General features: G+C 42.8%; 1 protein-coding gene across 2 annotated transcripts; it reads left to right on the forward strand.

Annotated features, from left to right (window-relative positions):
- Window positions 1-8,283: 8,283 nt before the first annotated feature.
- Window positions 8,284-21,047, forward strand: LOC310798604 (uncharacterized protein). 2 transcript variants are annotated; one of them, XM_083661146.1, is made up of 3 exons: window positions 8,284-8,959; window positions 18,634-18,833; window positions 20,008-21,047. In XM_083661146.1, the coding sequence occupies exons 1-3, from the start codon at window positions 8,414-8,416 to the stop codon at window positions 20,222-20,224; spliced, it is 963 nt and encodes a 320-aa protein (XP_083517272.1). In that variant the 5' UTR covers window positions 8,284-8,413; the 3' UTR covers window positions 20,225-21,047. The 2 variants fall into 2 exon arrangements, with proteins under 2 accessions (XP_083517272.1, XP_083517273.1); XM_083661147.1 differs by having other exon boundaries at window positions 18,637-18,833.
- The last annotated feature ends 1,992 nt before the right edge of the window (window positions 21,048-23,039 follow it).

Raw genomic sequence — 23,039 nt, forward strand, 5'->3', positions numbered from 1 at the left:
CTGTAGGGTTAATAACAGGCAACTCACTTCTAGAATTGACATTATATTCACTTACAGCAACTGCTCGGTAGATTATATGTATATGCCGAATTGAAGAGTGACACCTGGTAATCCATTTTATGGTGTAGCTTTGTGGATAATTAAGAAACTTTAAATGAATCGATGTTTTTCATAGAGTTCAGTTCAGTTTTGCATTTTCTTTTGCAGATATTTTTGAAAATTCCGTTACAATTTGTCATACATTTGGATGGAAAACCCAACTATTGTTGAAAAAACATACTGTACATTTTTTTATTTTTTTATTTATGAAAATAATGTATAAAAAAATGTAATGATTCGTAAATAAGTTGAGTGTATTTATTATTTGGATGATCTGTGGAGAGTGAATGCGATAGCCTATAGGATGAGCCGGTGAATCTTCCGGCAAAGCACCTTCTGAAATGGAAATTCAAACTGTTCAACTGACAAAATAAGGTTAGGGTTTACTGTCTGCTTTGTCTAGAGCTTATTGAAAACACACAAACGACAACCCATACTGGGACAATTCCAGATTTAATTGTGAGCCCAACAGTGTTTTTGTTTGTTTTGTGGCCATTGTGTGGCTTTTTCCTCTTCTTTCAGTCACTGTACTGTAACTTTCTCATTAACAGAAACTGTAAATGTTATGTATGAAAATAGTGTCATGTATTACTGTAAGTATAGTAATGAGTATTCCGAAGATACACATGGACTATAATGCTTGAAGACTAATCCAAGCAACGACGCCGTCACTTTTTCAACATGATTTCACACATGGATTGGTATGTAGCGACCCCACGCCGTGTACATCACACAACTGTTCTCTGACATTAGAAGTTCCAACACAACACTCACACTCTCCAGTCTAGAAACCAAATACTAGAAGTAGCTCCTCTAATCGTCCTATGAGTGCCAAAGAGTCTTCCATGATAAAAAATAAATAAATAAAATAATAAAAACAGGTATGGACATTTGAAATCTTTGGGGGAAGGCTTTTCCTTAGCTTTTTAAGAGTGGTGGCCCCCTTGTTCATTACCCACAATGCCACTACCACGTTGTCCCCCCACCCCCTATTGTACAGTGTCAATGACGCGTACAGATGAGTTTGTAAATATGTTTGCATCGTTAGCCCTTTTTTATCTGTTCCCATTAACGGCATTTCCACGTCTGTGTTATTATTGTCACTCGTATAAGAATATGAAATGCAAATACCCACAACAATGAACAATAATAGTAGACCTATGGTTGTTGGGGGTTACTATGAGTCTATAGTGCCACACTTTGTAGTGCAAAGGTCCAAAATCCCTAGGGAAAGTCACATGCAGGTGCCATCATCATACCTACTGTGTTGGGTTCCATTCAGAATTGAGTTTTCTATGAAATTCTTAACTGTAGTTAGTTTTGAGGATTATGTATTTGTGGGAAGCAGTTTGTTTTTGAGCTACATTTGAGGAAGTAGAAGTTCATTCATTCGCAGTCAAAGAAATTGTCATTTCCCCTATTTTGCTTCCTTCTTTTTTCAGAGGCTTTCAAGTTAGCGATAGCCTATTGCTGTGATTGGACAATTTTACTTCACTGAATTCATTCCAGCTCATTCATGTCAGTATTAGTTGCTTCAGCTCAGTTGAATTCAAATTCCAGTTCTGCTTCCTAACTAGATATCAAATTCAAAATTGTAATTGAATCGTATCGATGTGGACTTCACAAATCTTTCTTTCCGAACCTCAACCTGGTCAACAGTGTAGAGGTCATATCAGCCAGAAAGGGAGAGTCGCCTGTTGAAAACGAACCTGTGTTCTGATGGTATAATTCACGGCTTGTGACTGACTGCAAGCCTCAAGGATAAGTATATTTAACAAAAAACTACTGATTTTGTAATTACTGGAAAATATTGATGGTTGCATTTAACATATTTTGAATAAATTGTATATTTTGAGAATTTTATAATGGTCTCCTCTGAATTAGTAAGACTCGTTTGTGTTAAGAGTGGATCTCCTGCATTTTGATAAGAATGTGCGTCGCAAACCCGTGCAAAATGTTCATTGATTACAAATATTTGAACTACACGAGTGCTGCTCTTCACCTCATTTTGGACATCTTCAGAATGTATATATGGAGTTTTTGTTGGTGAAGGTCTGATGGATACTGTGTGCAGTTCATACATAGTGTATGTAGGTCACTAACTATCTCACCCTCATGCATCTGCTTTCTGTGCCCTCCTCACGCAGCTTGTGTCTGTACTGAGACAGGCAGAGGGTGGACCGTCCTTCACTGCACAGCTGTCAGGGTCTTGACCCGGCTCTGATGGCTTCATTCACTGATCTCTCCTGTCTCTCTTGGGCTCTCTCTCTCTCTCTCTCTCTGAACGTCCTCTCCTTCACTGGCTCTGGGTGTTCCTAATGCCTGCACTCCGCTGGTGTGACTCAGACACTTAGCATTTGGTTTAGACTAGAGAGACAGAGTTGAGGGGAGAGGGAAACTCTTTTGAGCAGCTAGAGTAGTCCGACTGAGATGCATTTGTAGAAATTCCGATTTGAATCGCATTTTAAACCACATACAAATGGGGCCAACCTCTTCTAAAGCCACCTACTGTATTTCTGAAGAAAATGGTGAAAACGACATACCCAAACTAAAATACTTACTGTGGCTGAACCGCTAGGGTTACAGACAACTGCTTGACCTTTTCTGAAAGGTAAGACTTTGAAGTTTCTGTTCCAAGTGTCAGAATGACTCTATGTGTTACTGACCCTGAGTAACACCAGCTCAAACACAGTGGTTGATTCTCGCCTAGAATAAAAAACACTTTCAGAGTGTAAACAGTTACCTGTGGTTGTTGTATGTATGGCTAGAAACCCAATGGAGACATAGCCACAGGCCTTACCGCATCCCAACTCAAATAAGATGAAAAAATACCAAAACATGAGTATTTGGCAGTGGTTTTTGTAGGGAGATACCTAGGCGGATTTCCAAAAAGCCATTTGAAAAAGCCAAATAATCTGAAATGTTGTCTTTGTACAAAGACCGCTATAACTTCTGCTGTGTTGATCTGATCTGAAAAAGGAAGACATGGTTCGATGCGCAAGATTCAGTCGGTTAATTTGGTATGTAGCATGAACAGCATTGTTCAGAATTAACTACCTAATTAATCACATAAATGACAGCTGAACAGCAAAAAATCAGAAACGTAACGCCGGGGTTACGGTGCCATGCAAGAGGTTTTCGGCATCTTGCCACACCTGTCAGGTGGATCAAGGATGTCACTTGGTGTTACGCAACTTCCCACGTTGTAACCACGTTGTAACCGTGTCATAACCACAAGCTCACAGAGTTCAACTTTTAAGGCAGCGTAGCACATTAGAGACGGCTTTTATGATGCTGACATGAACATTCGATTCATGCGCGAGTGGGCAACAGCTCTGGTGCACGTTCCTGCAGTCAGCATGCCAACTGCACAAAACCTGTCACAGTGTTGTGTGATAAAACTGCACAATTCAGAGTGCTCTTTTATTGTGACCAGCCAAAGGCACACCTGTGCAATAATCATGTTAACAATCATGCTGTTTAATCCGTATCTTGATATTCACAAACAAATATAAGCCTTTTGTGTGTGTGTGTGTGTGTGTGTGTGTGTGTGTGTGTGTGTGTGTGTGTGTGTGTGTGTGTGTGTATAGAAAAAGTCTTAGATCTTTCTTTTCAACTCGTGAAAAATGTGATTTTACAGGAGTGGTTTTTATACCATTTTTAGAAAAGCTGCTGTAATTATCTTATTAATGTTTGCCTACCATAATAGAATAAGCTCTCATAAAACAGTGTCTGCTGACTAATGTATGGGCTCAGATTTGAAGAACAAACATTAGACTAATACACATAATTTGTCAAATATTTGGATTACGTCCAGTCCTATGTGTGTCTTGAACAAATACCCCTCCCTCTCCCCACCCCTTCGGGACAGTCACTATATCCAAGGCATATAGACAGAGAGAAGGACAATGGTCCTGCAAACCTGATCCAGAGTGCATTAACCTCCATCTGCATCGCCCGGCCTTCCCATTGTGCCTGAGCTGCTACCCGGGCCTGGGCCGGCTGCATTCAGGCTCAGCCAGCTGGCTCCAGCCCCAGTCCTCTTCAGTCCCTCCGATCCTCTTCAATGAAGAGCGAAGTGGACCGATGCCAGCAAGAGCGTGCAAACACTGACCACTCCACATACAGATGGCTAGATGGTGAACGGAGGCATGGAGGGATAGTTTGGAGAGCAGTGGATAAAGAGAAGGAGGCGGGTGGAGGTGGATTATTGGATAAATGGTAAATGGTAAACGGCCTGCATTTATATAGCGCTTTACAATCAGTAGGTAGTCTACATTCACACACCCAGGGTGCCTACACACCATCGGGAGCAAGGAGGGTTAAGTGTCTTGCCCAAGGACACAACGACAGCAGCTGGGAGGGAGCGGGGATCGAACCGCCAACCCTTGCGTCATTGGCCGACCCGCTCTACCTCCTGAGCTAAAGCCGCCCCGGATAGGAATGTGGACGAATGCCAGGAGTGGAAGAGACACTGGATGGGTGGGTGGATGGGTGGATGGATGGATGAATGGGTGGGTGGGTGCATGGATGAATGGGTGGGTGGGTGCATGGATGAATGGGTGGGTGGGTGCAAGGTTTGAGGAAAGAAGTCATGGAAATTGAGGGTGAATGGCAGGCCGGAGGCAAACACATTCATTGAGGAGGAGAGTGGAGCTGTGCCAGGAGGTCACAGCTACTGACTATTCTGCTGATTTGTTAGAAGATGGATATAGGAGCTGGGGTGGGTGTCCGTCCGCCCCGTTCCCAGGAGGAGACTTATAGGGCTTCAGTGTCCTATTTGACTTGAATTACAACAAGCTGAATTTAAGACATGGACCCAAGTAGAAAGTGCAGATCTCTATCTGTCTGTCTGACTGGTGGAAACAGGATGTTTACAGAGGGATTCATTATGCTGAAGGATTAATTACTGTTTCTTCGGGTTAAAGAGAGAGAGACTGTATTTCAGTCCACATATCAATACTTAACATAACTCTTCAACCTAATTTCTCCAGACATTTTTATGAAGCCAGTAAGCATTCCCATGTGTACTATTATGGACCCCCCCCCCCCCCCTCCTTTGTGTGTGTGTGTGTGTGTGTGTGTGTGTGTGAGGAATTTGGCTAGGGTGTGTATTAATTTAATTAAAATGGGCAATTTTTGGGCTCAATCCAAATAGCACAAGCCTTATAGTGTTGTGGTTTTTGAAAGATATTTAGACTAGTGTTCTGGTAGGATTCTCATTTCTGGATCTTATATGTAAAACAGTTAGATATAAATGCCTTCCAAACCAGACACCTACTTTTGACAAATCACCCAAGACACTATTTTACACCGAGATGGGAGACGCAACTACAGAGATGGACCAGGTGAAGTAACAACATGAACCAAATGTGTTGCAAGCATCCAAACCATTGCCATTCAAACCTAAGGCAAGATAAGTGGTGCTGATAATCCTTTGATAGTCCTGCTTGATATAGTAAACTAACTTGATTGACTAGTTTCCTCCTGAGTATGTCACCAGAGCTAAAACACTTATAGAACGCAGTGTATCACTCAACTGGCCATAACAAATAACTAAGTGTGGATGTTGGTTTCTATGTCCTTATCCCCATAGCTGCATGCCAGGCCAGGATCTGTCCAAAATATTCACAATGCATGATCAAACGCCCCTATTGACTAGGGCCTATTCAGTTATTTGCAATTAAAATACTGCTGGCAAATCATCTTGTTGATAAAATTGCGAAATAAAGAAACACAAATTTACTTTTAAATGCTGGAAATGATGGGTTTACCCTGGTTAAACGTTGTCTGACATTGCTGTGGAAACCAGGCTAGCATGTCTGTGTCTGAGTGATTCTGGCGCACAGATGATTGCTGTCATTCACAGTGATGACAGTGACAGTGAGGAAGTTACAGAACTGGAAGGTAGTTAGAACTGATTTCTCACTTTATTGAGCAACAACCACTGTCATCATGTATTTTGCTGACACATTGTCTAAGGCAGAGGTTCCCAAACTTTTCAGACCAAGTACTGTACCACTATGTACAAAACCAAATGTCCCAAGAACCACTTCCCACTGCGGATAAAAACAAAATCACTGTAGTTGGCTACTTTTGTGTCAGACCGCAAACAACCAACACAAAACATCTTACTTGCTGATAGGCTGATGGCAGTCAGCAAAGCTCTTGAGTACCACCAGGTGGAGCCTCGCGGGCCACAGTTTGGGGAATCACTGGTCTAAGGAACATGAAGTAGTTGGTTGAATGCCTTGGATTGTTTAACTGTGTATTGTATAACTGAACAATGTTTTGCATCTAAAATGCTCTCAGGTTTAGAAGTCCATGCGTGTTATTTAAGTCTACTGCAGCCCACCCCCCTCAGCAAGAAACCAGAGAATGTCGTACTGATGCTAAGCCGGCCGGGAGCGAGACCATAAACAATTCATAGGAGATTAACTTGATGGAATTTATGTCTGAACTTTTCCATCCAGATGACCTTCATTTGGGTGGAATGCTTTGAATTCGGAGCTATTTCATATTTATCTTTATTCCAATAAAATCATTCTGGCCAATGTCACAGTGACCTCATTCCATTTCAGTCTGGAACTGTACCTTTGTCATCACAGATAAGGGAATGTGGAAACTCCTTCCCATGGTGTTTGGCAGTGAGAGGCAGTATAAAGTGAAGTTAACAGTAGCCCATAACTGAGGTATGGGGAATAGGCCTACACATTTTTTCCCTTCGACATTCCCCATTGACACAAATACAGTACAAGTCTTGTTCTGATTATTTAAAATTGATGATTTACCCAATCACTTCAAACAGAAAAAAAGAGGGTTTCAAATGTAATAGACCTTTTAAAGGCCATGTTGTGGTTTGGCAGAGGAAAAGGTCGGGCCGCTCCATTACAGCACTAAAGTGTTTTGAATGGCTTTCTGCCAAAGATTCTTCCCCCGTCCCGCGGTCTCCCGTCTCCGTGTGGGTGGGCGGGTGCACGTGTGCTCAGCCTTGATCTGCATGACTTCCTGCTCAAGAAAGGAAAGTTTGAAATGCCATGGGGCAAGAATTTGCTCCTTCACATCTGAAACAAGCCATTTATTATTACACAGTGATTCAAAAATAAATACACACAAATAGCCTATATACATGATTAAGCATTCTCAGATATAGGCTAGTACACACACATAATTAAGGAATTGCATATGCATATATTTCTGCATCACTGACACAAAGCTCTGAAAGAGAAGAGATCAACATTGTCAAACAAAGACATCTAAAACACAGCAAAACATATTTATACAAAGGTGAAAATGGTGATAGATGTGTAGAGGGGAAGTAGAGCTGCCCTAAATGACATGCTGTGTGCTTATATATCTCTTTCTTGATGTTACTTTAGATGCTACCTTTTTCCATATGAGACCAGAGTAGAATCCAGCATGTTAGTTACTTTTTTCTTTTCTCTTTTTAACCTCTGCATCTTGTCTCTTGTCTTTCTGGCTGCATGCATTTTTCTCTGCCCCATAGCAAATTGGATTGAACAAAAATTATAACCTAAAAGAATGGACTGACGTGTTCTCTTACAGTGATCAGGCCAAGTTGACTCTTTGTTGACAAAGGTCAGAATAAAAAAAAAAGTGCTTTAACAAGGCAACTTTATTATAGGCACAGAAGCAATTCAAAGTGTTTTACATAAAATAATCAAAAAGACATAAAATAGCTAAAGGAAAAGTGCATACAAAATAATAGCCTACAAATAGAAAAATACACGGTTTGTTGACAAGAAAAAGCACATTACGTTATTGAACATTAAAAGAATCAAAACCAGTAAAATAGAGAGCAAAGGAAACAGAATCGTGGTGAAGAATAGGTGGTATGTCTACTTCTTGGTATTTTGTTGAACTGTGAGTGAATCAATATTCTTTTCAAATATAGTCATTCCTATATCACAACGCCCAATGATCCCTCAAAGTAAGTTCACTTTCACAACCATATTCACAACAAAATTGAATTGTGTAAGTTGACATGTTACACCTTTAAGTAGGCTACCCATGAGGCTACCCACCCAGTACCCTCCCCTCCCTCCCCTCTCTCCGGCGTGCGCGCACTGGTTAGCGCGCACATTATGTGCGATTGCGCGTCAAACCTCATTGGCTGTCGGTGATTATCAGCCAACAACAAGGGGAGCAGAGGGAGTCGGGAGACATGAGGGCGCAGGGCGGGCAGCCTAGTGTCCCCAGCTAACTCACATTATTAGCCTCTATTACTTATTCCAAACGATTTATTAGCTGTATTTTAACCTCTGTGGCCTAATCCGGACTCATTTCAAGGATCATGTTTTTGTGTCGCGGTGGAGCGAGGCTGTCTGCAGCGGCTTATTTGGACCAAGCTTTCAAAGCACCGGGCTTCTTCTTTCAAGTGCAAGTCAAAGCAAACAGACTCGGGGACGTTACATTATTGTCATTACGGAATGATCACACGTTTCAGCCTCACCGGGCGGCTGTCTGCGTGTCCGCCGATTCAACACGTTTGCACCAGGGGAAACGAAAGGACCCGAGGAGGGAGCAGCTCGCTGTCCAACCCTGGGACTCATCAGCTCATTGCATGATCCCGGACTGGGGACACTACTTGGGGCGGGCGAACCTCTCCCAAAGTGTCGTCAGCAGCTGCTGTCATGGCAGGCAGCCACATACAAACAGGCATCGAGGCAGACGAGCGGCGGCGGCGGCAGGCAGCGTTTTATTTACGGGTGTTTTTATGGCTTGCACCACCCCGCCGGCGCACACCAGAGCTTCATCCACGGCTGCAGCCGCCGCGCGGAAGCACCGCGACGCGGACCCCGGCGGCGACCCGAGCAGCACTGACAACAACAACAAAGGGGTAACTGAAACTCTCCGACTTATATTTGTCTAGTACTTATAGTTTGACAGTGTTTATTAAACAGTGTGTTGTTAGGCCACTCTCTGTCCACAGAGGGCCCGTGTTCAACTGGTGGTGGGATCAGTCTGCTCCTCTGTGCGCCACTGGCGCCAGCAGGGTTGAATGAAAAAGCATGAAATATGCAGGACGTTGCTGCTTTGCTGTCTGCCTGCCTAACCGCCCCGGGCCCTTTCACCCACAGCCATGGAAGCGAGGAGGCAGGGCTGTTATACAACCGCCGGCATGACGCACTGACGCGCACACGTGGGTTTGTTCATTTGCATGGCATGGGTACTATTCAAAATAGGCCACCCGTACTACTACGGCAGTGTTAGCTTGTTTACCTGCTTTCATAACCTGCTTGAGGCCGATCTTGTGTGGGAGCGTTATGGCTGGCTGTCATTCGTGCTGTGCTGTGTTGTGTGTCTATCGCCTACAGAAAAACACACAAGCTGCTGACTCACTGGTTCACAGGCCAAGTTTCCATGCCCACATCTAAAAGCATCCTGCCTCCTCTGTTATTATTGAGATGTTATTATTGAGAGAGAGCACATAGCGGTTCACCATTCAACAAGCAATACAAAGTATGAGTCACTTAAGCCATGCATCCTTAATAATAACAATACAAAAATATGTGTGCCTGCCTATTGACAATGTATGCTAGCAGTGTTATAAAACGGTTAATGACCTAAAATTGGCCTCACGGGCATCATAGCCCCATTATAAATTTAATGGGACTACTCATGTATAAAGTTAACTAGCACTCAGGCCATAACTCTGCCTCTGCCCCCTCTCCCCCAATATTATGGTTAATAATGGTTGTAATTATAATTACCAGCTGTGACAGCACGTGGCTGGTATTGTTTTCACTGTGTGTGTGTGTGTGTGTGTGTGTGTGTGTGTGTGTGTGTGAGTGAGTGAGTGAGAGAGAGATTGAGTGAGCAGAATTGTGTTCAGCCACAGCTATGCCGTTTTACGTGTGATGGGGCTGAATCTATCAGGAAGTGTAAAGAGCAGGTGACCTACCTAACAGAGCTGGATTTTTGAATGAGATAATTGACGAAATGGCTAATTAGTGGCCAAAATGCATCAAGACAGGTTCAGCACCATGGAGAGCTGCAGAGTGGAGGAGCCCACAGGTGCTCCAGATGGAGCAGCACAGTTGTAATCAGCTACTGAAGGGGAGTATTAACCTTTTATTACTTCCGACCCAATAGAGAGCCGCAGGAACGAGTCTGGAAATCATCGATGCTAACACTCCTGGTTCTTCACCGTTTTCGCCTATGGGAGTTTTGAATGGGTTTTTTGGCGCGATGCTTCTAATAAGGTCTCTGGGCAACGCTGGCTTAATCAAATGCGAACCAGTGTTGAGTAATATCATCTTCACACATGAGGACCACTTTTATGAGTTGGAAGCTTTTACGTGCCGTTAAAAGGGCAGCTAGCTAGCAAACGGCTAAATGAGACTACACTGTTGAGTCGACGGGGATATTATACGTCAATAACGTCATCACTTCAAAGGACGAACATGGAAATTCTCTTTCCCTCACCTGGTTCAGCCCGGGGTAATCAGTGCACAGCAGCGCACACATCAACAACACTCCAGGTTGAGTGGTGACGTGATGGGGAAGCCTATGCGACATTGTGTGTAGTTCTGGATTAGCTTAGCTCAAGCTTTTTACTTCTAGGGCTCGCATTTACGCTTCAAACTCATGAAAGTTTGATTAAGCTTGCGTTGCCCAGAGACCTTATTTGAAGCATCGCGGCAAAAACCCATTCAAAAATCCCATAGACGGAAACAGTGAAGAACCAGGAAGTCCGGGACTTCCGCGTCCCGACTACAAAAATACATCATCCCTGCGGCTCTCTATTCACCCATCTTGTGTCTAAAATGCAGGAAGTAACGAGGGCCCCCGGCACTGGATCACCAAATGGATTGGAAGTTGGAAACCCTCATTAATGTTCTGCTTGCACCTGTGTTACTTCCTGCCTTTTAGACCCAAAATGGGTGAATTGGGAAGAGAAAAAGGCAGATGAAAATCTGGAGAGAGAGAGAGAGGAGAGGCTGCATGCATGCCAACTCTGTGAGTGAAGCCTGACTAAATAGCCAGTCACAGTATTCCACTAGTACTAGTGAGTAAAGTAATGATAATGATACTTGTTACCATCAAATTGAATAGGCTATGCATATTGGTCCCCACAGCGTGGAATATATGTTTAAGGCCATGCTCATCAGCTTTAAGGAAATCATGATGACTTACTACAGTATGATTATGAAATGATCAAGACTTCTGTCTGACTATGAATGCAGGTAAAACCCTGAATAGAGACAGATGTATCACTTCTAGTACTGGAACATGCTAAATGTCAAAAATAGGCCATTGTCACAAAAAATAATACCAAGGCACTTTTTGCAGTGAAGAAAAAGCTTCTATTGTGTATTGGCTTTCCACCGACACGTTTCTGTCATGCCTTTAGCAGGGTGCAAACTCTATTCTGCCAATTAAAAAAAAAAAGTGTTTAAACTGAGTTCAAATGGGTGTATCCTCCATTACACCCCTCATCCACACACATGACAAGAAGCAGGATTAGTCCACATTTTAACGAGCTCGGGGTCCAGGGTGCGAGACTAATTAAGACAGTTGTGTCTCGGGATGCCGCAAGTTGCAATTAGGACACCATTTTAGTAATTTTGTAATGTCTGTTGGTTTCAAGACGAGACACTTCGCTGTCACCATTCTTGGCTGCTGCTTGACGCGCTGTCTGACACTAGAGGGATCCAACCCTTTACCGTTTCCACTCTGACTGTGTGTGTGTGTGTGTGTGTGTGTGTGTGTGTGTGTGTGTGCGCGTGCGTGCGTGGCGTGCATGCGTGTTCATGCACGTGCGTGTGTGTGTGTGCGCGTGCGCTTGTCTGGGTGTAAGTGTGTCTTTGTGTGCGTTTGCCACTGTGTCTTCGTATGTGTGCATGTGTTTCCTTGCCTCTGAAAAGCTGTTATCAGACACAGCAGCCCCTCTGTTCCCCTCCCCGCTCCACTCTCCCCTGGCACAGCTCCCTGTGACCAGTGACCACTGGCTCACATGACCCCTCCCTCGGCTGCTGCTGCTGCTGGCTGCCTGTCTTTGCGTTGAGCCTGGCCTGGCCTGGCCTGGCTTGGCCTGGCCCCTGGTCCCCTCTGAAAAGCAACGGAGGTCTGCTCTCTCACCCACGCTAGGCTTTCCATTGTCCATTGTTGCCGGGGGGCAGGGAATACGTCACCAAGCTATGGCTTCATCCCCGGGGGTCCGGGCCAAATTTGAGACAAATTGCAACGGAGATAAAAGAAGAGCCTTTGTGTTTTTTTTTTATCCCCTCTTTCTTGTTTGTGCTCTGTTAATTTATTGTCAAACAGACGTACGTCCACATAGCTAGACTGAACGAGCAGGAAGTCAGTGCAGCGCAAAAGCCGTTTGAATATTAATGGCAGATGTATCTCCCACATTGTTCGTTTTTCACAAACATCTGTATCAGTGGTGGTCACTGGAGATCTGGAAAGTGACCTTCTCGTTATTTCCACCGACTCTCGGGTGTCCGCCCGGGTAGTGTAGCAGTAGATTCCCTGCCTACCAACACGAGGGTCGCAGGTTCGTATCCACGTGTTACCTCCGGCTTGGTTGGGCGTCCATACGGGCACGATTGGCTGCGCCTGAGGGGTGGAAGCCGGGTCGGGGGTATGGGTTCTGGTCCCTGCACTAGCGCCTCCTCTGGTCACACGTAGAAGTGTCACAAAGGCAAATACACCCAACGGGATGCTTTAATTTGTTAAAGCAGATACATTATAAAAGAAGCATGAAGTTATGTGTCACAGAAGCTGTATGAGGCCTTGAGGGCTGTGAACATAGTTTCACAACTATTTGAGTCATAACTAGAGAGCACTTAGTAGACTGCATACCTCCACTCACTAGAATGCATTCCGTTTTCGAAGGTAGGTGCCTTTTTATGATTGGCCACGTGCATTGCCACACCCCCTTTTGGACAGGGGGTGTGGAAAGTCAAATCAGCTCTAAGTTGGCCCACTTTTCTACAAAGTTTTGTGCAAATCCATTCATAACTTTGAGATATCCTGCTGACAAACAGACAGGCAAACATGACGTCCCAGCCAACTCCATTTGCGGAGGTAAATATGCAATTATACATATTCAGTTACAATGCTATTACATGTTTTATTGCAATGCTTTACTCTTTTGGCTCAAATATAACAAGTACTGCCCATCATAGAATATCATACTTAATACTACTGAAACACATTTCTTAAAGGTTTAAGCGCAAGTATCCTGAATGTTTTGCAAAAAATACTATTCGGTAATAGGTGAGTAATGTGTGTATAGTTTGTATATTAATTTCCTTTCAGTCTGTGACAGATAAATATTTAGAGAAAGATATATAACATGCATAAAATTAGTATCAAAACAGCAGATTTTTAATTTTAACTTTATGCATCTTCTCTATATTCTTATTCATCATGTATTCATTAAATTCTTACAAAAAAAGGTCTAATATGAGGAATAGCATGCACACACACATTTTCCGGCCACCACCACATTGTCTGTTTTTTCACCTCATCGCTGTTAAAGTGGCCCTTTACTGATACAAGCTACCTGAGGAGTAAATTGCCTTTTAGAGGACACCATAGATAATACTCCTTCTAAATAAGTTGCCTCAGCCTGCAGGGACGACCTCTATTTGTCTAAAAATAGATTCATATTGGCCCCAGCTATTCCTTGCTCTGTCTGTGAAGGTGGTTGGTGATTGGTCTTCGAAGGAGGCATTTGAATGAAATGTCCTGCCATCACTTGACATGAAGCTGCTCCGTTTACTGCTTCCATTCCTGTTTAACAGACCCAATCATCAGTGAGCGCTGAAAACTGGCAATAAAGCTGAAATTAAACAATTTGGCTGTAATGACTTTTCTCCCCAAATATGCTTAATCATGTTTGAAACCTCTAATTAAGCTGAAAGGATTCAATTAAAAGATTCTATTGTTGTAATTGCTTTACCACAGCAGGGTCATTGTTGGGCAGCAGAGCGGCCCGTGACCAAGGTGTCACTTGTGCGTTCCCTGCAGCAGCAATCCAGCTGTGATTTACTGCACTGTGTGGGCCACACGTTGAACCTAGCTGCTTCACATGATGCGTTAGGGATGTTAATGATGATTCATCGATTAGCGATTCATCGATTGTTATGAATTGGATTGATCAAACGTATATTAACGGATTAATCAACGATGCAGCCTATGTGCTTTATTTTTTGCTTTTCATTTTCCTGAAATGATTTAGTACCACCAGGGCACAATTTAACTTTCACCGCTTACACAGAGGAAGAAGAAAGCGGGCAAAAAGCCCAGTGTAGGATAATGACACCCAGAAAGACAACGGTATTCATTGTAAACATTGTAATACATTGTTAGAATACAGCACGAGTTTGCTTGGATGATTAACTTGTTGAGTAGGTAGTAGCGGGACCTGGTGTAAAAACCCGTATTTAACATTTTGTATTTTCTGTCTCAAAAGCAGTTTTTTTTTAACATAATGATTACAGTGTTTCCCGTAGAATGGAGTTGTACAGTAGCAGCGAGGGTGAAGCACGCACACTTTTTTTAATTAAATTTTTTGCACAAAATGTTCTTGGCTTGCAGAGCGTGCCATGCTGGGAGGTTTCTATATCTTTGCCAGCACCAGAATGACTCTTGAGGCCTAAAGTCCAGTGATTAATTGTTCAATGCGGCGGCAAAATAATTCAATTTTGTGCTTTATTTTTTTTGAGGGGGGCATTTTAAGCATCTTTTATATATTATAAAAATGTTATATATTTATATTTTATATTTAGTGCTTCCTACAGCTATGCATTGTGCTGACAGCAGGTAAGCGCAACGTTTCTTGTTTATGCTTTACTCACAGATACTGTATGTGAATTGACTGCCTTGAAGTGTCCATAGCACAGTGGATAAGGAAATCGATTAAAATTGGCACCCCTAGCCTCTAGCCACTCTGACCCCTCAGGTGACAGCACTTAAAGCAGCAGGATACTTTTTTTAACAATATTTTTTATTGGGGTTTTCCAGTAACAAACATATTTAAATGATCACTTTTCACTCTGAGCTGGAAGTGCGGGTCAGCTGCACACAGAACAGCGCCCCTGCAGGCTGCAGCAAGTAGGGCTCAGTGTCAAAGATGTTTTATGATGCACAAATCCTAGATGTGACTCTATTCACACTGTATCACATGGCAGTGTGCTGCCCAAAATCCCCCCAATTTCTGTTACTAGTGCAGTCAGTGCCCGTTCGCCTGGCTCATTGCGTCCCCAGCAATATACGCCCACCAAGTGTGAAGTAGATCGGACGAACGTTTCTCGAAGATATGTGAAGGACACATTTACATTATATCTAGACAAGAGATTCCTGGAATTGGTAGAGAGATAGATAGCGACCAGGCAGCATAAAAGTGACAGTTGAGCCCGTCTTCTGTTTGTGCTGCGGTGACACTGTCAGTCTTGGACAGATAATGCACTCTGACAGTTTGTCTGAAGAGGTTTGGTATCAGCTAAACCAGCGTGCTGCTACCAAGGGTGGATCTCATCTCCTGGGAAAGCGAAGACTCTATACATTACAGTTTCACACAAGAGTAAATGACTCAAATCATGTTACAACTTTATTTTTTGCTGAATATGATAATTATTACAGGAGTAACGTGGACACATCTAGCCCAAGAAGTAGGGGTGCACCGATCGATCGGCAAGCAATCTGTATCGGCCGATTTTGACCTCAAATATGCGATCAGCGATCGGCCATTTTTTATATATATATATATATATATATTTATATATATATATTTATATATATATATTTATATATATATATTTATATACATATATATATATATATATATATATATATATATATATATATATATATATATATATATATATATATATATATATATATATATTTTTTTATAAAAAAAAAAAAGCCCTATCACTAATCAGGCGTTCCAACGATATAAAATACAATGCCAATTGTTATTATTAAAGGGGAGAAATAATCGACCTAAAATAACATTTCCAAACTTTCTTTGAGGAGTTTATATATCGGTGATCGGTAATCGGTGATCGGTCGATGATCGGTTGGGCAGATATTTCCCATAGGCGATCGGCAATCGGTGATCGGTGGCAAAAAACGTCATCGGTGCACCCCTACCAAGAAGCATTTTCACCCATGCTGCAGAAGTCAGCCCGTGGACACATTAGCAAGAGGAAGGACAATATTGACCTTTACTACTGTACTGTTTACATACGCTTTCCTGCTTTCCTGCTATTCTTACCAGCTGTGTGAGTCACATGGCTGCACCAGCAATGTTCTCTCTGTGGCAGCTCTGTTGTGTGTGTGTGTGTGTGTGTGTGTGTGTGTGTGTGTGTGTGTGTGTGTGTGTGTGTGTGTGTGTGGGGGGGGGGGGGGGGTAGTGCACCTAATCCATGTATTGACCGCACACAGTCACATGGCTGATTGTGTCTGGCTGTGGTCCATCTTGGAGAGTGGCTGGTCTCGAGGTCACAAACAGAGTGTGATGATGTGTGTTTGTTTGTGCACTTATGAGAAGGTCTTTGTACTGTATGTGTGTGTGTGTGTGTATGTCTGTGAGTGACTGACTGACTTTGTTCATGAATGTGTGTTTGTGAAAGGACGAGTGCGTTTGTTTGTGTGTGTGTCTCTGTCAGTGAATTACCTCAAGAGAACAGCAGTCTATATTTAATCAGCTGACTCGGTGAGAACTGAATAGGCCCCGGCTGGACTCTGAATAGAGGAAACACATAAAGGTCCAGGCTTTGTTCGACCTACTTGGGATGACCTCGATGTTGAAGTTATTTTTGTCATTTGTTGAATTATTTATCTGTAATTTACAGTAAGACTGAATGAATGAATTTATTAAGACAGATGTTAAAAAAAAAACGAATTAACAGATAAAATCCATACACCGGTATTCAAATTGTCGAATGAATAAAACACACGAGGAATAAAGTCCACGACTTGTTTCCATCGTGGACATGAATTATTGTTGCCTGTTCAGCTGACTTGTTGAAAGTAGGGATGCACCGATATGAAAATTTTGGCCGATGCCGATATCCGATATTAACATTGCTGTTATGGCCGATAACCGATATTTACCGATGTCGATATGATCTGTATAAAAACACATTTCTATGATAATAAAATTTTGTAAATACTGAAAAACACATGTAAACACTGAATTTGAAAAAGTAATGCATTTCTTTATTTCAAAAACATTTGTAAAAGCCCATAAATCATAGATTTACTGCATTATTTCATCTCAATGTGAAGAATTTGGCTGATACCGTTAACCGATATTAACATTGCAACATCGGACCGATACCGATATGTTAAAAAATGACTAACATCGGCCGATACCGATATGATTGCCGATATATCGTGCATCCCTAGTTGAAAGTCAGGCAAAACTCCCGGCAGGCTCTGCTATTGTACAGTCGAGTGTAAAACAAACTTACCTGCAGGCGCTCTGGTTTAGCTTTGGCAGCCTCGTCGGTAAAGAGTGTGTAAACTGATCTAGCAAAAGTCTGTTCTGCTGAACTTTGAGTTTGACGGTTACAGAGAACAGCTGCATCACACAGCTTCGCTCGTTATTTTCCAACCAATGTCGACCCACTTTTCCACAAACTAGACCTGTAATGTAAAGTGACATTGAACTGTATATTTATCAACTTATTATAAATGAGTCAATTAATTACAGTCAAATAAGTCAACAAATACCACAAATAACTTTAATTCCTCTAATTTTCTATACATTTATAGGAATAATGGGTTACCAAATCGACCGGTCTTTTAATTTTATTTTTTTCCCTTTAAATAGTTTTGATAGTTAATAGTTTTAATATAGTTTTGCAGTTCTTTCCAGGAAACACTTTTAGAAATGTACAGCATCTTATCAACCCCACAAACTGACCACTCCCATTAAAATAACGAACTAAATGAAATACCTTCTATGTAATTTCCTTGATCTTTAAAAGAAATGTACCAAGTACTTATCAACCCGACCATTTACAGTAACTCTTCATCTATTTCCCTGTCATTACTACATGATGTCATGGTTCTAATCTTAGTGGAAAATGTCTCAGAAAGTAACAGTTCCTCTCTTAAAATCATTAGGAAACTGCAGACTCCATCAAACAAAAGTGTTGCCAAATTCATACTAGTCATTTTTTCCTAGTTTCACAGGCTATGACTAAGACAATAGATAGATTGGTCAACTAACTCTGATGAACTTTTGAACTTTATGTTTCAAAATCCATGCAGGAAACTGGGCAAAAACACTGACATCGGTTAAGGGGAACCTTCTCATACTGGTGTGAAAAATGCTATGATTTCATATGCTGAGGAGAAACTGTCCCCATTCTGTCTGTCTGTCTGTCTGTCTGTCTGTCTGTCTGTCTGTCTGTCTGTCTGTCTGTCTGTCTGTCTGTCTGTCTGTCCCTGTAGTCCCAGAGACTGAATTCATCCTCTCTCTCTCCACTTCATCCTACTTACTCCCTGCTTTAATTGTCTGTCTGTCTCTCTGTCTCCATCCAGCAGGAGCAGAGTTTAAAGGAGCCCTCTGCCACCTCCTCGTCTTCTGGGGAGGCCCCAGGAGAGCCGGAGCGAGAGGAAGGCAAACCCAACAAGACCCAGCAGCTTAAGAAGGTCTTCAAGGAGTATGGTGCCGTGGGAGTCTCCTTTCATGTGGCAATGTCCCTCATGTCCCTGGGAATGTTCTACCTCCTTGTCTCTAGGTAAAACTATGTCAGGAAATGATGGCCTGTCCTAGGCTGGGGTTAGTGTTAGAGTCACACAGTACCAATCTTGTTATACAGTACATCACACCACCAAATCAACTCTCAATAACTGTCAAACTATGCATCATTCATCTAGTTTGACAGTTATTGAGAGTTGATTTGAGTTAATGAGTTATTAACTTGAGTTAGTGTGGACCAGTGATGTCACTGGTCCACACTTTAACACTCAATAACTGTAAAATTAAATGACAGACTTCAAAACCGTTTACAGTTTTCTGATATACTACTGATGTTCTAATGATACAAAGCTGGTTGAAAATGGGCAGAGTGTTCCTTTAATGTTCAGGTAAAACAGATAAGCTGAATGCACCTGCAGCAGTTATAAAATCTTTTTACACGATATTCAAATATTACTCCTTGCTTTCTTGTAACCTTGTACTGCAGAGGTCAAACCGAGTATCAAGGTAAACCAGAACACACCTTTTAGTTTTGGCAGGGAAGTACGACACATCCTTGACTCTGACATTCAGGTAACAACAAGTGGATCAGTTTGCAGCTCCTTGGCTGTCTGGCTGTGTGCCAGTGTGGGCCATACCACAGGGACCAAGGCAGAGATTATGAGACAGCTTGGAGATTTCCTCATATAGCTTGTTAATGACCCTTGGACTGCAGGCTGCCTCTGTAGCATTATCACGGTGCAGCTGCAGAGCCCGGGCAGGGCAGGGCTGGATAAACAGTTGTCCGTGCAACAGATGGACCTCCTATATTTAGCTGATGGAAGGTTGGCCAGCACAGCAGAGCTGCTAATGGGTGTGAAATTGATTGAGATCTAAGCCTTGTGTTGACACATTCTTTACATTTCGTTTCCGGAATAACTGAAGGTGAAGATTCCACAAGGGAAGCAAGGCCTGTTCCATGAAGTCAGTAATCCACGCGGCTTGTTAATAAACACATTTGACTCGCACAAGTCAAACGTGGAGGATTTATGCAATTCAACGGATCTTCTGGTTTAGTCTCCAAACTTACAACATTGTAAAGGAGCCATTAATATGAAACATTCCTTTTTTGATCAAAGCTCCCTCTGGTGGAGATGAATGTGAATTGCATCTTACCCCCCCCCTCCCCCCAATTAATACATTTGAACCCATTTCTGTGTCGTTTGTCTCCCCAGTGGGATCGATATGGCAGCGGTGCTGTGCAAACTGGGCTTCAGCGAGGCGGTGGTTCAGTCCAAGATGGCGGCGGGGACCAGCACGTTCGTCTTGGCCTACGCCGTTCACAAGCTCTTCGCTCCGGTTCGCATCAGCGTCACTCTGGTGTGCGTGCCCCTCATCGTTCGCTACTTCAGAAAGACTGGCCTCTTTAAACCACCGACGCCCGCACCGTGAGCGCCCCCCTGTGGGCACCTCTGATGCACTAAAGCTACAAACACCTTGACCATTGACAGTTTTGCCTACAATGCCTGTATATATCCATGCTCATTTTGCCTTTCAACACTTTCTAAACACCAGTGTGTGTGTGTGTGTGTGTGCATTCCAAAACAAAACAATTAAGCAAAGTGGTCAAATAATATTTATTTACAATCAGAAATGTGATCAGGGATTGAGAGTTTTAGTGCGAAACTCTTCCAGTAGGTGGCGCTGCTTTATTGCTGATGGTGTGATCAGCCCTACTGTCTTTTTATGCTGTGAAGGTTTCCCATGGGAGACGTGTGGAAAAAGCTGATTTCTCCTCCACCGTTCCCCATTAGCTGACTTGGCCATGTTCTGGCCTTATGTGAATCAGCAGAATAATTCAGGTTATCTCTCTCTTTCTCTCTCTCTTTCTCTCTCTCTCTCTCTCTCTCTCTCTCTCTCTCGCTCTCCTCCCACTACCCCTTTTTCTTTACTTTGCTCAGACTCTCTCTTCCTCTGCCTCTTTATTTCCAGCGTTTGTCTTCTCTCCCTCTCTTCTCTCCTCTCAATAACTCTTCTGTCTTCTTCTTTTATCCCTGCCTTGCTTGCCTATCCCCTTCTCTTCTTTCTCTCTTTCTTTCTCTCCCCTCTTCCACATGTAATGTCCAAGCAATCATTGCTAACGCATTATTTGAATGAAGTTGATTTGAGTTCATTGCATTGGATAAAGACTACATGTTTTTGACTAGTGTCCTCTGTACAACGTTGCTGTCATACTTGCCCCCCCCCCCCCAATTGTATGAAGTTGTATTTAACTATTAAACAGGAGATTCAGTCTTTTATACTTGTTGTATCCTTGTAATAACATACTATCATCACTAGTCACACAGTCAAAGTAAATTGGATTATTGTTTGATCACCCAGTTTCAAATGTAACACATTTTAATCCTGGAAGAAGCACGTTTAAAATGATATCAAGTGTCCCCTGCAGTCCACACATTTTATAGCCTGGCCTCTAGGCTTTGGTGCAGGAAAAAATAATGCCCCAAACATTTGCAAAAGCTTAGGCTATGCATGTTTTGATATGTGACAAGACTATTAAAATCTATGTGTGTTTGTCCCTACTCAAACATTGAAATGAAATGGAGTGTATAAGAAGATTCAGAGACAAAAGCTAAAATATTTTTTACTTCAAGTTTTGTTTACATCAATTTATAATAAATATTGTTTGCCTTTTCAACCCATGCTTGCTATCTTAGGAGAGGACTTGGTGACGATGTGATCGTTCGTCCTTTATTAGAAGCAGTCCCCCTCTCTTGCCACACTGGGGAGCTCCTGAACCACAAATACTGTGCCGCCCGTTCTCCGTGTGGTTTGACCAGATCACCGAGTTCTCCTCATGTCTCCGAAGAACGAATATCTATTGGATCCTTGTGTCTTCAATATACCAGCGTGACATCGTGAGAAGCATCCCTTATTGTGCTTCTCATAAATCCATATAGCAAACTGATCACCAAATAACTTCTCAAGTGATGTGGCTACAAAACAATATCAGTATGCAATTTCAATGTGACCAACTACTCAAAACACCAGAAATTATATTGAATTCTTTATCATAGACATCTAGTAATTGGATTGAAATCCCCCAAACTCATATTTGATAAAGGATTGAAAACAGTGTTTCCATCACACGGCCTGTTGCACATCTTCATAATGATTCATTATTCTAGTCCTTATTTTATCACAGCAGTGGGTCTGGTTGTCACTCTCTCTCTCTCTGCTTCTCTCTATGTCTCTCTCCATCTCTCCCATCGCTTGAAGGCTTGACGGGCCAACCAGCACAGCAAGCCGCCTCAGCTGGCGTGGCGTCCCTGAAGATCCACACCGTACCTGAGGAACAAGAGCGCCCCCCACCTGTGCGCTCTTCTTGGCGTGGGTAAATAATTCAGCCAGGACAGTTGTATAAGGGGAACTAACAGTATACGCTGGTCTCTGCCAGTCAACCAGCCCCGGTTTTCAGGAAGAGGCATCACTGTGACATAAACTCATACAAACCAATCTCTCTCTATCTATCTCTCTCTCTCTCTGACACACACCACGCGCACACACACAGAGAGGAAGAAGGAGAAGAAGCCTGGGCCTCATTACCCATGATGAGGACAGGGAGCTGCCATCGCCTCTCCATTCCCCGCATGTCCCCCATGGCTAGGAACAAATTGGTGACAGCGCTCCCAACCACTCTGTCGGGGCTACCCGCGATGCACTGGGCTCTGTCAGGCTCTCTCTCCTTCCACACGGCGGTGCATTTGCGTGTGTGAGTGAGTGCGTGTGTGTGTAAGTGTGTGTGTGTGTGTGTGTGTAAGTGTGTGTGGGAGCAGGGGAAGTGGGGACAGATCAACTCCTTGGTTACGCTCCTTGTCACCTTTTGCTCAGGCCAGTCGCGATCTGATCTGAACACTATCTGGTTTTCCTGTCACACATTGGTCATAGTTAGTGGGCCTTGCATTTTTGATGAAGGGCTGCTGCCCTCTAGGGATGCACAATGTATCGGCAATCATATCGGTATCGACCGATGTCAGTCGTTTTTTTTTACGGTACCGGTCCGATGAGCAAAATAACAGCAATGATGATATTGGTTATCCAATCAGCCAACATTTTCATATTGAGAGGACACAATTCGGTAAATCGACGATTTACTGTATGGGCTTTTCCAAATGTTTTGAAAATAAATAAAGACATTACTTTTTTCAAATTCACGTATTTCTTTATACAGAGCATATCGACATTGGTAAATATCGGTTATCGGCCA

This window comes from Poromitra crassiceps (genome assembly GCF_964638095.1).
Source record: "Poromitra crassiceps genome assembly, chromosome: 25".
NCBI lineage: Eukaryota > Metazoa > Chordata > Actinopteri > Beryciformes > Melamphaidae > Poromitra > Poromitra crassiceps.

What these genes read in the sequence shown, in the direction of transcription:
- LOC310798604 (XM_083661146.1), top strand. Translation starts at nt 8,414, where the DNA reads ATGTTTTTGTGTCGCGGTGGAGCGAGGCTGTCTGCAGCGGCTTATTTG. An exon ending in CTGACAACAACAACAAAGGG is followed by an intron (nt 8,960 to 18,633) that starts GTAACTGAAACT and finishes GTCTCCATCCAG; the next exon opens with CAGGAGCAGAGTTTAAAGGA. An exon ending in TTCTACCTCCTTGTCTCTAG is followed by an intron (nt 18,834 to 20,007) that starts GTAAAACTATGT and finishes TTGTCTCCCCAG; the next exon opens with TGGGATCGATATGGCAGCGG.